The following is a 14081-nucleotide window of genomic DNA, read 5'->3' on the forward strand; positions in this document are numbered from 1 at the left end:
AAAAGAGAGGATCCAGATAAAAGACAAGGTTCCTGGCAGGGCCAGGGCCACTGCCCTGATTCCTTAGGTGTGAACAGAGCTTTTCCAGTTTCCAAAGTATTCTAAATTATTTCCTAACACAGGGGCATTGAGAGAAAGAGATTCTTACCCCCGTTCCACACGGGAGAAACTGAGGCTCAGGGAGATTTAAGGATCATGCTCAAGAGGTTATCTGGGGACAAAGTTTACTCAGGATGTGGAGGGGGATGCTGAGGAGCAGGGACTGGAGCCTGGGAAGGTAGGGCAGGCTGAGACCTGGGGGTATGGGTGGAATGTGTATGTGGTAGTGGTGTCTGGGCCATGGAATGAAGTGGAATAAATAGCAAGAGCTGGGCACTGAGGGAACCAGCTGGGGGGCCCTGGGCGTGGGTTCCCTGGATCCAGGGAGTGTGAGGATGGCTTTCCCTGGTTCCTGAGGCATGGACCAAGTCCCAGCCTGCATCTGAGCTCCACTGTGCTAGCTTTGTGGTGTCTGGGTCGGGGAAGTTACCGTTAGAAAGCTGCCGTCAGCAGGCGTCCTTCCAGCTTTCCATGGAAGTTCTGGGAGCTGCTCCTAGTTTGGAGCCCCACCTTTCTTCCGTCTCCTCAATGGGCGCAGGACCTTGATGGCCAGTGGGTCCTGGGCCTCCAAGGCCCAGGTTTTTTGCCAACAGCAACAGGCTACTGGCTGGGCCCAGGCAAGGGAACCTTGGCAGGAAAAGTTCCTTGCTCTACCTCCACTACACTCAGAGGGCAGTGAGGGGGGTACCAGACAGGACTCCTTCTTCCCTGGTGAAGTGCCCCTGCAGCCCCCCAGTGTCCACGCCATGGATATTTCCTCCACAGAAGTACAATGCTGATTATGATCTGTCAGCTCGGCAAGGGGCAGACACCCTGGCCTTCATGTCTCTCCTGGAGGAGAAGTTGCTCCCGGTGCTGGTGAGTGTGCCCAGACCTCCCAGCATCCATGGTTAGCAGGGGAGGGGTTGGGCACACATAGACCCACCCAGAGACTCAGGACAGCATGGGGGTCAGAGCCCACCTTGAATCAGACAGGTGCACTGGCTCAGACCTGCCTGTTTCTTCCTGCCTACCCAATCCAGGTACATACTTTCTGGATAGACACCAAGAACTATGTGGAAGTGACCCGGAAGTGGTATGCAGAGGCTATGCCCTTTCCCCTCAACTTCTTCCTGCCTGGCCGCATGCAGCGGCAGTACATGGAACGGCTAGAGCTGCTGAGTGGGGAGCACGTGCCTGAGGATGAGGAAGAGCTGGAGAAGGAGGTAGCTCTGAGACCGGGGCCTGTTGTATGAGATGAGCCCCGAGGATGCTGGCCAGGAATGGGAATGCTTAGGTGGGGAGGTGGAACTGTTCCCGCAGCTGCAAGCCTACCTGTGTCGTCCCTACAGCTGTACCGAGAGGCTCGAGAGTGTCTGACCCTGCTCTCTCAGCGCCTGGGCTCTCAAAAGTTCTTCTTTGGAGATGCGTGAGTCTGACTCCAAGAGGGTAATGGGTGGCTTGGAAGAAGATACAGGTTCAGATGGAGCAGCTGGGGCTGGGGCTGGGGCTGGGGTGGGCTCAGGCTCTGGACAGGAGGTCCTTGGGACAGATACTGGCCCTGCTGACAGTGGGCCTGTGTGTGGGGCCAGAGCCTTCTCAGAGGTACAAAAGGGTAGGGTGGGAGGGCAGCCAGGCACAGGAGGGGCCTGAAGAGCTGTGGGGCACTGAATGTGCCCTTTATGCAGCCCTGGGATAGAGCCCTATTCAGGGCCAGGCTGGCGCCACCTGGGGATCTCTCCCAGTACCAGGTCTCGAACTGTGTGTCCTGTCTTCCCTGATGGCCGCCTGCTGCCCAGAGCCCACCTCAAGGGCTGACTCTTCCTCCAGCTCCATCTTTACCCCTTCTGTCCCAGTGCTTCTCCTCCATCCCACCCTTCTCTCTCTGCTCCAGCCCTGCCTCCTTGGACGCCTTCGTCTTTAGCTACTTGGCCCTGCTGCTGCAGGCAAAGCTGCCCAGTGGGAAGCTGCAGGCCCACCTGCGGGGGCTGCACAACCTCTGTGCCTATTGTACCCACATCCTCAGTCTCTACTTCCCCTGGGATGGAGGTAAGGGGCAGATGGGAGGGGCAGCCCTGGGGAGAGTGGGCAGGGATCCGAGAACTAGTTCCCCTAACTCACCTTCCTTCCTTGACCCTCAGCTGAGGTACCACCGCCACGCCAGACACCAGCAGGCCCAGAGACTGAGGAGGAGCCATACCGGCGCCGGAACCAGATCTTATCTGTGCTGGCAGGACTGGCAGCCATGGTGGGCTACGCCTTGCTCAGCGGCATTGTCTCCATCCAGCGGGCAACGCCTGCTCGGGCCCCAGGCACCCGGGCCCTGGGCATGGCTGAGGAGGACGAAGAGGAATGATTTGTCCTCACGCTCCCAGGACTGGTTTTTCTACTCTCGTGCATTCCAGAGGCCCCCGTGCCTCCTCTTTGCTGGTACAGCCGGACACGGGGTGCTGCCCCCCAGAATAAAGCCACTCACACTGACTGGGCTCAAACATTTTCTCCTTTAAGAGCTGCCATTTTTCCTGGTTAGTCCCACAGGAACCATCTGGGTGCCTGGGCACACCTGCTGCTGCTTTAAGGCTTCCGCCCTGATGCTGACACTGCTGCTCCACGGGCCCAGTTCTGCATCTCCAGGAAAGACAAACAGTCTCCAGTTTTGGGCCCAGCTTTCCTAGTCTCTTCTTTTCCTTACCCTCACCCTTCATCTTGTGTTTGTACGACAGTGAGCTCACCCTAGGCCTGGGCCCAGGTCCAGTTTCCAAAGCAAGCAGCACACAGTGCACGTTCACATAAGCATGGGGGCTGGGGGGACACTGGGGCTTACTGATCTTTTTCTAGGGGCCTCCAGCCCCTGGCACCACCTAGAGGGGAAAGTGAATCACCCAAACCACTGCCCTTGGGCTTATGTCGCTGTAAGCTCACCCTGGCCCTGCTGTGCCCTCTTTAGCCACAGACAGCGTGTGAGCTGACTCTGTCCCTTTAATGCTCAGGCTGAGCTTGAGTATCCACTCCATCACTGGCGACGCCACAGGTAGGTGTGAATGGAGTAGCCAGGTGAGATCGTCTCCAGGAAGCCCACGGCAGGATCCTTGATGGTAAGAGGCACATCCTTAGAGGAGCTAGGGAGTGGGGAGGAGAAACTAAGAGTGTGATCCTGCCAAGGCCCCCGACCCTGTCTTCAGCCCACTTCCCAGACCCCACTATTGCCCTCACCGGTTTAGCACGACCACAACGGCAGAGCCATCGGGATGCATCAGTGCCACTGTGTCCAGGTCGTTCTTCTGACTGGCAACCAGCCCCACTCTCTGGGAGCCCTCAGGAATGAACTTGCTGAATGTGGGAACAGATGGTCAGAGTCCGTCGGGGTACCGCCCATGAAACCCTCATCTAAGAAGTCACCCACCCATATACCCACCTCATAACTCCTGCAGAAGCTCTGCCCTGGGTCTCTAGACCTGGAGCCATGCTGCTGGGCACTGACCCTGCTTTTCTACATCACAGTCCAGCCTCAGGCATTGGGGTTGTCTGTTGCTACCTAGTCACTTCCTGCCTCCATGGTGCAAAAGGGGATGGGTGTGCCTCTCCCGAGGTCCACCCTAAACACCTTCCTGCTCCCTCATGGTGTAGAGTGATGTAAGCCATCTGATGTAGGAGATGATAAGCCTGGTATGGAATGGGGGTGCCCGCCCTCCACTCACCTGAAGTGACCAAGGTGGTAGAACATGGGCTGTTTGTAAAACGTGTCCTTGGTGATGTCTACAATGACGGGACTGTCGACAAAATTACGCACCCAGTTGGGTCCTCCTTCGGGGTTCAGGGCGAGGTTCCAGTCGGTCCAGCCGACCACATGGTACAGGAGGTTCTGGGGTAAGGACAAAGGCAAAGAGACAAAGGCTCAACACTGGGGGCTCCCAGAGACTGTAGGTAAGGGTCACATGAGGGAGAAGTGGCTGTGGGTAGCTCAGCCCTGTGAGGGGCACATTCCTTAGCCTCTAAGGAGTTGGGGGTGTGAAGATTGAGGCATCTCAAGGGGAGCTGAGAAGTCTGAGGCAGGTGCAAGTGCATCAGTAGTTGCAAAAGGGGCTATGAGCCGGGCGTGGTGCCTCATGCCTGTAATCCCAGTGCTTTGGGAGGCTGAGGTGGGCGGATCACAAGGTCAGGAGATCGAGACCATCCTGGTTAACACGGTGAAACCCCGTCTTTACTAAAAATACAAAAAAATTAGCTGGTCGTGGTGGCAGGCACCTGCAGTCCCAGCTACTTGGGAAGCTGAGGCAGGAGAATGACGTGAACCCGGGTGGCGGAGCTTGCAGTGAGCCGAGATCATGCCACTGCACTCCAGCCTGGGCGACAGAGCCAAACTTTGTCTCAAAAAAAAAAGAAAAAGTGCAATGAGGTGTGCAGTCCTGTGAAGGAAAGGCAAGATGGGGAATCATGGTTCCCCAGTTGCCCAAAAGGGCAGGCTAGCTGGGGGAAGCTGGACAGGAAAGGTCTGTCAGTCTTTCGTGAGACTACTAAGGGGTCTGAGGTCTGCTTTGCAGGAAGGCAGACTGGGGTGGCTTACCGTGATGATGCTGTGGCTGTACTGCATCCCTCGATCCCAGGAGCCTAGCCGCACACTCTGCTCCCAGAACTTGGAGCCCACACAGGCCTCTGAGGCAAAGAGCATGGTGTTGGGGAACAGGCGGTGTGTCTCCCCTAGGGTGGCTTTGGCTGGAGCCAGAAAGTCCAGGTACCAATGTACAGCAATGCCATGAACATACTTAGCTGCCTCTGGGTCTGTCAGTACCTGCAAAGGAAGAGCAAGTGACCCTGGACCTTGCACACAGGCTTCTGGAACTTCCAATTCCTCTTATAGGAATCCTGGCAATGGGTGATGGGAAGAATGCAACTAGAGAGGTTTGGGGAGATATTTTTTTTTGTTTTTGAGACAGGATATAACTCCATCACTCAGGCTGGAGTACAGTGGCACAATCATAGCTCCCTGCAGCCTTGACTTCCTAGGGTCAATTGATCCTCCTGCGTTAGCCTCGTGAGTAGCTGGGACTACACGGGTGCCACACCCAGCTAATTTGTGTGTGTGTGTGTGTGTATACACATATAGTTTTTGTTTTTTTTGTAGAGATGGGATTTCACCATGTTTCCCAGGCTGGTCTTGAATTTCTTAGGTTCAAGTGATCCACCCACCTTGGCCTCCCATAGTGCTGAGATTACAGATATGAACCACCGCCCCAAGCCTAGAGAGAGGTTTTTTTTTTTTTTTTGAGATGCATTCTCACTCAGTCGCCGGACTGGAGTGCAGTGGCACGATCTCATCTCACCGCAACCACCATCTCCCGGGTTCAACTGATTCTCCCTTCTCAGCCCCCCAAGTAGCTGGGATTACAGGTACCCACCATCATGCCCAGATAATTTTTTTTTTTTTATTTTAGTAGAGACAGGGTTTCAACACGTTGGCCAGGCTGGTCTTAAACTCCTGACCTCAGGTGATCCGCCCACCTCGGCCTCCCAAAGTGCTGGGGTTACATGAGTGAGCCACCTCGTCTGGCCCCTAGAAAGGTTTAAAGTGATAACTGTGGGATCCATGGCGCCCTGGAGGCCCAGGGAAATGGTGCTCTAGGAATCCACAGTTGGGTAGAGAAATTGCTCTAAGTTTGGGAGCCAGTCATTTGGAGGCTAGATTTGAAGGTCACTGGAGCACCATGCAGGTCTGGGCCTTACCACCTTTGCCCAGTGGGGCAGCAGCAAGCGTTGGTCATCCAGCATGAGCAGGCGGACATTGTGGTGAGTACTGTTGGCGAGGGTAGGACCTAGGTCACGGGCAATGAAGTCTCGCTGATGTTCAGGGGTGAAGCCCAGGCACTGGAAGGGGTATCCACTCAATAGCCCAGCAGAAGGCTCATTTTCAGCTGTCACTGCCCAGAACTGTAACTTGTGCTCTGCATAGGCATCCAGGAACCTGGCAAGAGAAAGGTCATGAGTGATCCAGCCAAGAAGGTGGAGCAGACCAGCTGGGTGTGTTGGCTCACGCCTGTAATCCCAGCACTTTGGGAGGCTGAGGCAGGTAGATCACTTGAGGTCAGGAGTTAGAGAACAGCCTACCCAACCTGGGGAAACCCCGTCTCTACTAAAAACAGAAAAATTAGCTGGGCATGGTGGCAGGCACCTATAATCCCAGCTACTTGGAAGGCTGAGGCAGGAGAATCACTTGAACTCGAGAGGCAGAGGTTACAGTGAGCGAAGATGGCGCCACGGCACTCCAGCCTGGGTGACAGAGAGAGAGACTCCTTCTCAAAAAAAAAAAAAGAAGAAAAAGAAAGTGGGCCAGACTGAGAGAACAGGAAGCCTGATGGAGTGGGCAAGATTGACAGGCCCAAGTCTGAAAGGCCCAGAAGGTAGAAAGGTGAGCTGAGGAGAGGCAGATCTGGAAGTGGAACCCGGTTGAGGGTTGGGACATAGATCAGCGTGGCCAAAGGGGAGGCCAGTCCTGATCCCACAGCCTTGCTGATCCCTTACTTCACAAAGTATCTGGCCCAGGTCTGGTGGTAGATGTCTCTGGGCTGTCCCTTGAGTGACACCTTCCCATTCACCACTCCACTGATCTTGAGCCTGGTGGGTGATGTCCAGGGGTTGGCAAGGAGTAAAACGGGATGCTGGGCCAACTACAGGGCTTGGTGAATCAGGGGTATCTAAAGACAAAGGTAGTGAAGAGAGAAGCACCCAGAGTTGGAACACATACTAGCCCAACCAGTGCATCTGGTTCAGCCATCAGCCCCCACCCTCCCACCCCGGGGACAAAATAGCAGGGGACAAAACATCTCTACAAGCAGACCTACCGTACAGCTTCTCAACCCCCAGACATCAGGGCCATCAGAGCCTGAAAAAGCTAGAATGCCTACCTTGAGCTTGGTATCTTCCTCTGGGAGGCTGAAGTTGTGCAACTGGAAATCATCAGGGGTGTCTGCATATGTGTAGGTGCGGATGGAGAAGTCACAGCTGGCCATGGGTACGCGGATGATGTTATATCCGATTCCTACAGAAAAGGATGATCAAGATATGGTAGTCTAAGTCAATAGGAAAGTACAGGACTCTGCTTATCACTTGTCAGTCCTAATAGTGTCTGAGTCAGGGCCAAAGGGAACTTGGGCTCCTGGGTTGGAACCTGTGGAGGCTGGCACCTGGGTGAAGCACAGGCCTTTCTGAGCCTGAGTCCATAATAGTTAGCAGATGATAAGCAGGGAAATCTTATTTCAGAGGGCATTAAAACAGGAACCAAATGTCAGGGATGGGCAGAAGTCAGGGTCCAAAGAAAGGGCAAAGAAAAGTGTTGGTGGCTCATGCCTGTAATCCCAGCACTTTGGGAGGCTGAGGCGGGCAGATCACAAGGTCAGGAGTTCGCTATCATCCTGGCCAACATAGTGAAACCCCATCTCTACTAAAAATACAGAAAATGAGCCGGGCATGGTGGCAGGCACCTGTAATCCCAGGTACTCGGAAGGCTGAGACAGGAGAATCACTTGAACCCAGGAGGTGGAGGTTCAGTGAGCCGAGATTGTGCCACTGCACTCCAGCCTGGGCGACAGTGCGAGACTCCTCAAAAAAAAAAAGAGAAACATGTTGGCTGGGCTCGGTGGCTCACACCTGTAATCCCAGCATTTTGGGAGGCTAAGGCAGGTGGATCATTTGAGGTCAGGAGTTTAAGCCTAGCCTAGTCAACATGATGAAACCCTGTCTCTACTAAAAATACAAAAATTAGCCAGGTGGTAGTGGCGCATGCCTATAATTCCAGCTACTCAGGAGGCTGAGGCAGGAGAATCACTATAGCCTGGGAGGCAGAGGTTGCTGTGGGTGGAGATCATGCCCTCTGCACTCCTGTCTCGGCGACAGAGTGAGCAGAGTGAGATTCTGTCTCAAAAAAATTAAAAAATAAAAAAACAAAAAGTGTCAATGGCGCTATGTCATCTTGTCCCCTTCCTCCTCACCTTCTTCAGAGAAGTACGATTTAAGTAGCAAATTTTGGGCAGGGGGTGACAGGGCAAGGATGTTGAGAGCAGCAGCATCTGTCATGGCCCCTCCAAATCCCTTCACTTTCTGGAACTTCTGTTCTGGCTGCAGGGTCAGTAGCAGGCCTGAGGACATCCACAGGGAATAAGGGTCTCAGTGCCCAGGGGGGGAATTCCTTGATGATCACTGACACCGTTTACCTCTAAGAGGACCCAGCCTGGCCTGGGGGGTGAAGGGTGTAATGGTTACCTGTGCCTGTGCGATTGGCCTGGATGGTCCCCGTACTCAGCTTCATCCGTCGCCCACTGCGTGTAGTCTCATAGCGGCTGAAGGTACCGAGGGCAGGAAAGGTCAGGGGATCAAGAGAGTCACAGTATGTGGCATTGCAGACACAGACCACCAAGTTGTAGCTGAAGCTTTTAGGGATGCAGGGGCGCCACCTGGGAGGGAGGGAGCCCAAGCAGAGGTGAGGTCTGATGAGGATGTGGAGAACGGACACAGCTGCTCGGAGAGAAAGAATATGATTTCAAAACTCCTCACCCCAAAGTTGGTCTCAGTCACTAAAAAGGATTTATTGAGCACCTATTAAAAGTCTACCACCAGAGTACTGGAAGGCTACCAAAGGACTACGAGGCAGAAGGGAGCCTCTGTGCTACTTCACCACCGCCTTGACTCACCTACCTGATGCCCATGACACTGCCTGAAGTAGAAGCAATCCTGTGAAGCTGGCGGCCATGATGCTTACCCTACCCGAAGGCTTGGGACATTCCTGAGGACAGAATGAGGAGTGGCTGAAAAGCAAGCCCCTCTCCCCCCTCAACTTCTCTCCTGGGCAGAGTTTAGCTGCCTTTGGGTGCCCATGGCCTAATCTCCCACATTCATTAGGACAAGGCCCATAGACACCTGGGTGCAGCTCTCCCTGCAACCTTTCTGATGACAACTCTCTGCCCACTCCAAATCAGGACGCTCCCCACCACTCTTCCCACCCATTTCAACTTCGACCCCTCCCTCCATCTGTGCCTTGCTCAAAGAGCCATGATGGCCCTGGATTCAAAGACAGTCTGTCATTCACTGAATTCCAGTGCCAGGATTCCAGAAGCACTGTGACAGTGCTGATTGGGAGCTCTCTCTTACCTCTCTGGAAAACTTCATCACCTCAGGGTCATTGGATGAGGAGAAGACCACAGGGGTTCCAGAGTCTCTGAAGGATAGAGGATCCGCTAAACAAAAACAAGGATGCAGGTACCTGCCGTAGCTATAGGCACTAGGTCAGCCCTGCAAGTAATTCCGGCTTCCTGACATGGATGGGTCATGTGATGACTGGGAGTGTCACATGACACAGGAAGTGAGGCAATTGCAGGCATATTTCTAAAGGGCAATTGGCTTCCTCCCATCTGTTACAGATTATATGCACTATAAAACTCTGGAGGGCATGTATGGGTGACAACTTTAGGAAGAGCCTAGAACACAGATTTGGGTGGAGAATGAGGTAGAGGCTTCTAAATCCCAGAGAATGGGAACCACAGCAGGCACACTGCTTTTTTGATAGAAATGTCAAAAAAGGTACAAATAAAGCTGATATGATTAAAAAAAAAAAAAATTCACTGTGCAAAATACTGACAATACCGAGATGTTTAAGACACAGTCTTTGCCCTATAGAGGCGTGTGAGGCATGGAAGTCAGACACAGATATTTACAGATAAAGACAGAAACGGTAACAGGTGTGCATGGAGAGCTCTCTGAGATGAGGAGGGACCATTCGTGGGTGGGGAATTATCTAGGGTGGCTTCACAGAGGAAAAAGTGAGGGGGCTTATTAGCTGGTCAAGTGCAGGGTGCAAGGAGGGTGGGACACCGGCAGTGGGATGACAGGACTGGAGGGAAGGAGTGGTTAGTGCTGCTCCTCTGCAGCGTCCTTTGTTTCATCATCAGATGCAGATGGTAATAACTGTTCTTCCTTTCTCACAGGACAGGGAGGTTTGTAAGTAGTTCAGAAACCAGAAAGTGTTGTACAAAGCCGTATCCTCAGTGGACACAAGGAGGAAGTTGTCCGTGCCGTGGCCTCACGAACCACATCAAATGAGATTTCGCGGGAGTGGCACATGCAGTCATGACCTGACTAACCCCAGCTCTCAGTCTATTTCCTTGCCTGGAAAATGGAGGCAATGCCACAACCTCAAAGGGTGGTTACTGCAGTCAGTGAGGTAAGTGCAGTGCCTGACCACTTGGTAGGCACCTGGGAACACTTGTTTGCTGTTTGTATTTTTTTGTTCTTGTTGTTTTTTGAGGTAGAGTCTCGCTCTGCTGCCCAGGCTAGAGTGCGGTGGCGTGATCTCGGCTCACTGCAACCTCCGCCTCCTGGGTTCGAGTGATTCTCCTGCCTCAGCCTCCCAAGTAGCTGGGATTACAGGTGCCTGCCACCATGCTCGGCTAATTTTTTTATTTTTAGTAGCGACGGGGTTTCACTATGTTGACCAGGCTGGTCTCGAACTCTGGACCGCAGGTGATCTGCCTGCCCTGGTATTCGAAAGTGCTAGGATTACAGGCATGAGCCACTGCGCTGGAACCCAGCCATCCTTTTTGTTCTTTAAATGACCTCAGTGAAGTCTTTCTAGATACACCCCCAAGCAAAATTGATCATTTCTTCTTCTAGGTTCCTCGAGTAATTTTTCTTTTTTTTTTGGTTTTGAGACCGAGTCTTGCCCTGTTGCCCAGGCTGGAGTGCAGTGTGATCTCGGCTCACTGCAACCTCCACCTCCCTGATTCAAGCAATGGCCCTGCCTCAGCCTCCCTGATTCAAGCAATTGCCCTGCCTCAGCCTCCTGAGTAGCTGGGATTACAGGAGCCCACCACCATGCCCAGCTAATGTTTGTATTTTTAGTAGAGATGGGGTTTCACCATGTTGGCCAGGCTGGTCTTGAATCCCTGACCTCAGGTGATCCACCAGCCTCAGCCTCCTAAGGTGCTGGGATTACAGCATGAGCCACCACACCCGGTCCCTCCAGTAATTAAGTACAGTCTCAGTGAGATGGCAAGGTTGGAATCCTGGCTACACCATTTACTGGCTGTTTGACCTTCAATAAATCAAGCACTCTAAGCCTCTGTTTCATCTATAAAAGGGGAGTGATAACTCCTACCTCAGAGAATTGTTGTGAGGTTTGAGTGTGATAATGTGTCTCTAGTGCACTGCTTGACACTAAACATTGCAACATGTTAGGCCTATGTTCCTGGAGTTCCTTGAAGGAATGTCTTACTCATTCTAAATATCCTTGTAGACAGCCTGGCACAGGTGTGGCTGTCAAGTTGTAGAACTGAACTAGTTGCTTCACTATCAGTATCCACCTCTTCCAGACTTCCTGCTTTTCTTTCTTTTTCTTTTTTTTTTTTTTTTAGTTTGGGATATGACCTTTATTGAGCTTATCCACCAGAGTGGAAATAATGTCTGTACAAAACCAAATGTTTGTTACTATAACTTCTGCATCACAATTAAAATCCAAACAGTTTTTTAAAAACAGTCAACTCAATCAAAACCCACTACTTCAGAATCAATAGCTTCTTTGAAGCCACAGTAACACTTAAATATGGTTAAGACTCGAATGCAGAAATTTGGTTGGTTGGAAAGCTAATTAAACTTCCAACTTGCTCAAATAGAATTACAAAAAGGCAAAATTGTGTTTTTCACAGAGATACAGTCCACTGGAATCACCAACACTGGACAGCTGTTAAGAGTATTTAGAGTCCTGAGATAACAAGGAATCCAGGCATCCTTTAGACAGTCTTCTGTTGTCCTTTCTTCCCAATCAGAGATTTGTGGATGTGTGGAATGACACCACCACCAGCAATTGTAGCCTTGATAAGCGAATCCAATTCTTCATCTCCACGAATAGCAAGTTGCAAGTGACGAGGGGTAATACGCTTTACCTTTAAGTCTTTTGATGCATTTCCTGCCAGTTCAAGTACCTCTGCGGTGAGGTACTCCAGGATGGCTGCGCTGTACACAGCGGCAGTCGCGCCCACACGTCCATGACTGGTCGTCCTAGATTTCAGGTGTCGATGAATACGGCCCACTGGGAACTGCAAGCCGGCTCTCTGCGAGCGGGAAACCGCCTTTGTCTTGGCCTTTCCGGAGTCCTTTCCAGCCTTACCGCCAGCCATTTCGAATTCTGCTGAAGCTCAAGCAAGCAAGGCAGAGAAAAGGCTAATCGGACCCACGGTGAGATCCCACCACCTACTCCTTCGTCGCACCGCGATTCAAACTGCCTTTTTTTTTTTTTTTTGAGATGAAGTCTCACTCTGTTACCCAGTCTGGAGTGCAGTGGCTGTCTCAGCTCACTGCAACCTCTGCCTCCTGGGTTCAAGCAATTCTCCTGCCTCAGCCTCCCAAGTAGTTGGGACTACAGGCACGCACCACCATGCCTGGCTAATTTTTGTATTTTTAGTAGAGACGGGGTTTCACCATGTTAGCCAGGCTGGTCTCAACCTCCTGACCTCAGGTGATTCGCATGCCTTGGCCTCCCAAAGGGCTGGGATTACAGGCATGAGCCACAGCGCCCAGCCTGACTTCCTGCTTTTCAAGGAAACATTGCACAGGATTTGTTCTGGGTAGGGCAGGTAATTATCTAGTACCTTACTTCCCTCAAATTCATTCATCTCACAGATATTTCCTGAGCACATTCCACATTTGCCTTTCCTGCTTTAGTGAGTTTAGAAGTTAAACCGTCTCCTTCCTCTTTCCCTCTGTGTACAGTGAGTGAGCCTCTTCTGTTTTGGCCAGGTACTGAGCAACCTTTTTTTTTTTTTTGAGACAGAGTCTCGCTCTGTTGCCCAGGTTGGAGTGCAGTGGCGGGATCTCAGCTCACTGCAAGCTCTGCCTCCTGGGTTCACGCCATTCTCTTGCCTCAGCCTCCTGAGTAGCTGGGACTACAGACGTCTGCCACCACGTCTGGCTAATTTTTTGTATTTTTAGTAGAGATGGGGTTTCACCGTGTTAGCCAGGATGATCTTGATCTCCTGACCTCGTGATCTGCCCGCCTCGGCCTCCCAAAGTGCTGGGATTACAGGCATGACCCACCACACCCAGTGGCTTAATTTTTGTATTTTTAGTAGGGATGGGGTTTCACCATGTTGGTCAGGCTAGTCTTGAACTCCTGACCTCATGATCTGCCTACCTTGGTCTCCCAAGTGCTGGGATTACAGGTGTGAGCCACTGCGTCAGACCAATTTTTTTTTTTTTTTTTTTTTTTTTGAGACAGGGTCTCCATATGTTGCCCTGGCTGGGGTGCAGTGGCTTGATTTCGGCTCAGTGCAACCTCTACCTCTTGGGCTCAAGCAGTCTTCCCACTTCAGCCTCCAGAGTAACTGGGACTACAGGCGCACACCACCACACCTGGCTAATTCCAGTTTTTTGTGTTTTTTTTTTTGAAACAGAGTCTTGTTCTGTTGCCCAGGCTGGAGTGCAGTGGCAGGATCTCAGCTCACTGCAAGCTCCGCCTCCCGGGTTTACGCCATTCTCCTGCCTCAGCCTCCTGAGTAGCTAGGACTACAAGCGTCTGCCACCACGCCTGGCTAATTTTTTGTATTTTTAGTAGAGACGGAGTTTCGCCGTGTTAGCCAGGATGGTCTCGATCTCCTGACCTCGTGATCTGCAGGCCTGACTCCCAAAGTGCTGGGATTACAGCCGTGAGCCACGGCGCCCAGACTAGCGTCTATATTTTTTGTACAGACAGGGTCTTGCTGTGTTGCGCAGATTGGTCTCAAACTCCTAAACTCAAAGGATCTCCTGCCTCTACTTTGCAAAGTGCGGGGATTACAGGCACAATGCACCGTGCCCGCCCCCTTTTTCTTCTTTTTATACTTTTTTTTTTTTTCCTGAGACGGAGTCTCACTCTGTCGCCGGTGCTGGAGTGCAGTGGCCGGATCTCAGCTCACTGCAAGCTCCGCCTCCCGGGTTTACGCCATTCTCCTGCCTCAGCCTCCCGAGTAGCTGGGACTACAGACGCC

General features: G+C 52.2%; 3 protein-coding genes and 1 pseudogene across 5 annotated transcripts in view; 1 reads left to right on the forward strand and 3 right to left on the reverse strand.

Moving 5' to 3' along the window:
- Positions 1 to 3810, forward strand: part of LOC111543756 (metaxin-1) — an 11387-nt gene extending 7577 nt beyond the window's left edge. For both annotated transcript variants that reach the window (XM_023213932.3, XM_026453635.2), the window contains exons 4-8: positions 865 to 957; positions 1122 to 1304; positions 1431 to 1507; positions 1973 to 2127; positions 2220 to 3810. In XM_023213932.3, coding sequence (XP_023069700.2) covers positions 865 to 957; positions 1122 to 1304; positions 1431 to 1507; positions 1973 to 2127; positions 2220 to 2434 — 723 coding nt within the window. In that variant the 3' untranslated portion in view covers positions 2435 to 3810. The remainder of the gene's footprint in view (positions 1 to 864; positions 958 to 1121; positions 1305 to 1430; positions 1508 to 1972; positions 2128 to 2219) is intronic.
- LOC113224474 lies at positions 2561 to 8204 on the reverse strand (annotated as a pseudogene). The gene is made up of 7 exons (XR_003309196.1): positions 8061 to 8204; positions 6978 to 7111; positions 6595 to 6767; positions 5800 to 6037; positions 3777 to 3940; positions 3292 to 3408; positions 2561 to 3197 (listed from the first exon to the last, which is right to left on the reverse strand). The product of XR_003309196.1 is annotated as a lysosomal acid glucosylceramidase-like (transcript).
- An 80-nt stretch (positions 8205 to 8284) lies between these two features.
- Positions 8285 to 9399, reverse strand: LOC113224472 (lysosomal acid glucosylceramidase-like). Its single transcript, XM_026453634.1, has 3 exons — positions 9217 to 9399; positions 8760 to 8851; positions 8285 to 8522 (listed from the first exon to the last, which is right to left on the reverse strand). Exons 1-3 carry the CDS (start codon positions 9232 to 9234, stop codon positions 8285 to 8287), a joined length of 348 nt encoding a protein of 115 aa, XP_026309419.1. The 5' UTR covers positions 9235 to 9399.
- A 2074-nt stretch (positions 9400 to 11473) lies between these two features.
- LOC113224475 (histone H2A.Z) lies at positions 11474 to 12353 on the reverse strand. The gene has a single exon (XM_026453637.2). The coding sequence runs from the start codon at positions 12234 to 12236 to the stop codon at positions 11850 to 11852; it is 387 nt and encodes a 128-aa protein (XP_026309422.1). The 5' UTR covers positions 12237 to 12353; the 3' UTR covers positions 11474 to 11849.
- Between the last annotated feature and the right edge of the window lie 1728 nt (positions 12354 to 14081).

This window comes from Piliocolobus tephrosceles, unplaced genomic scaffold, assembly GCF_002776525.5.
Source record: "Piliocolobus tephrosceles isolate RC106 unplaced genomic scaffold, ASM277652v3 unscaffolded_44885, whole genome shotgun sequence".
Classification (NCBI taxonomy): domain Eukaryota; kingdom Metazoa; phylum Chordata; class Mammalia; order Primates; family Cercopithecidae; genus Piliocolobus; species Piliocolobus tephrosceles.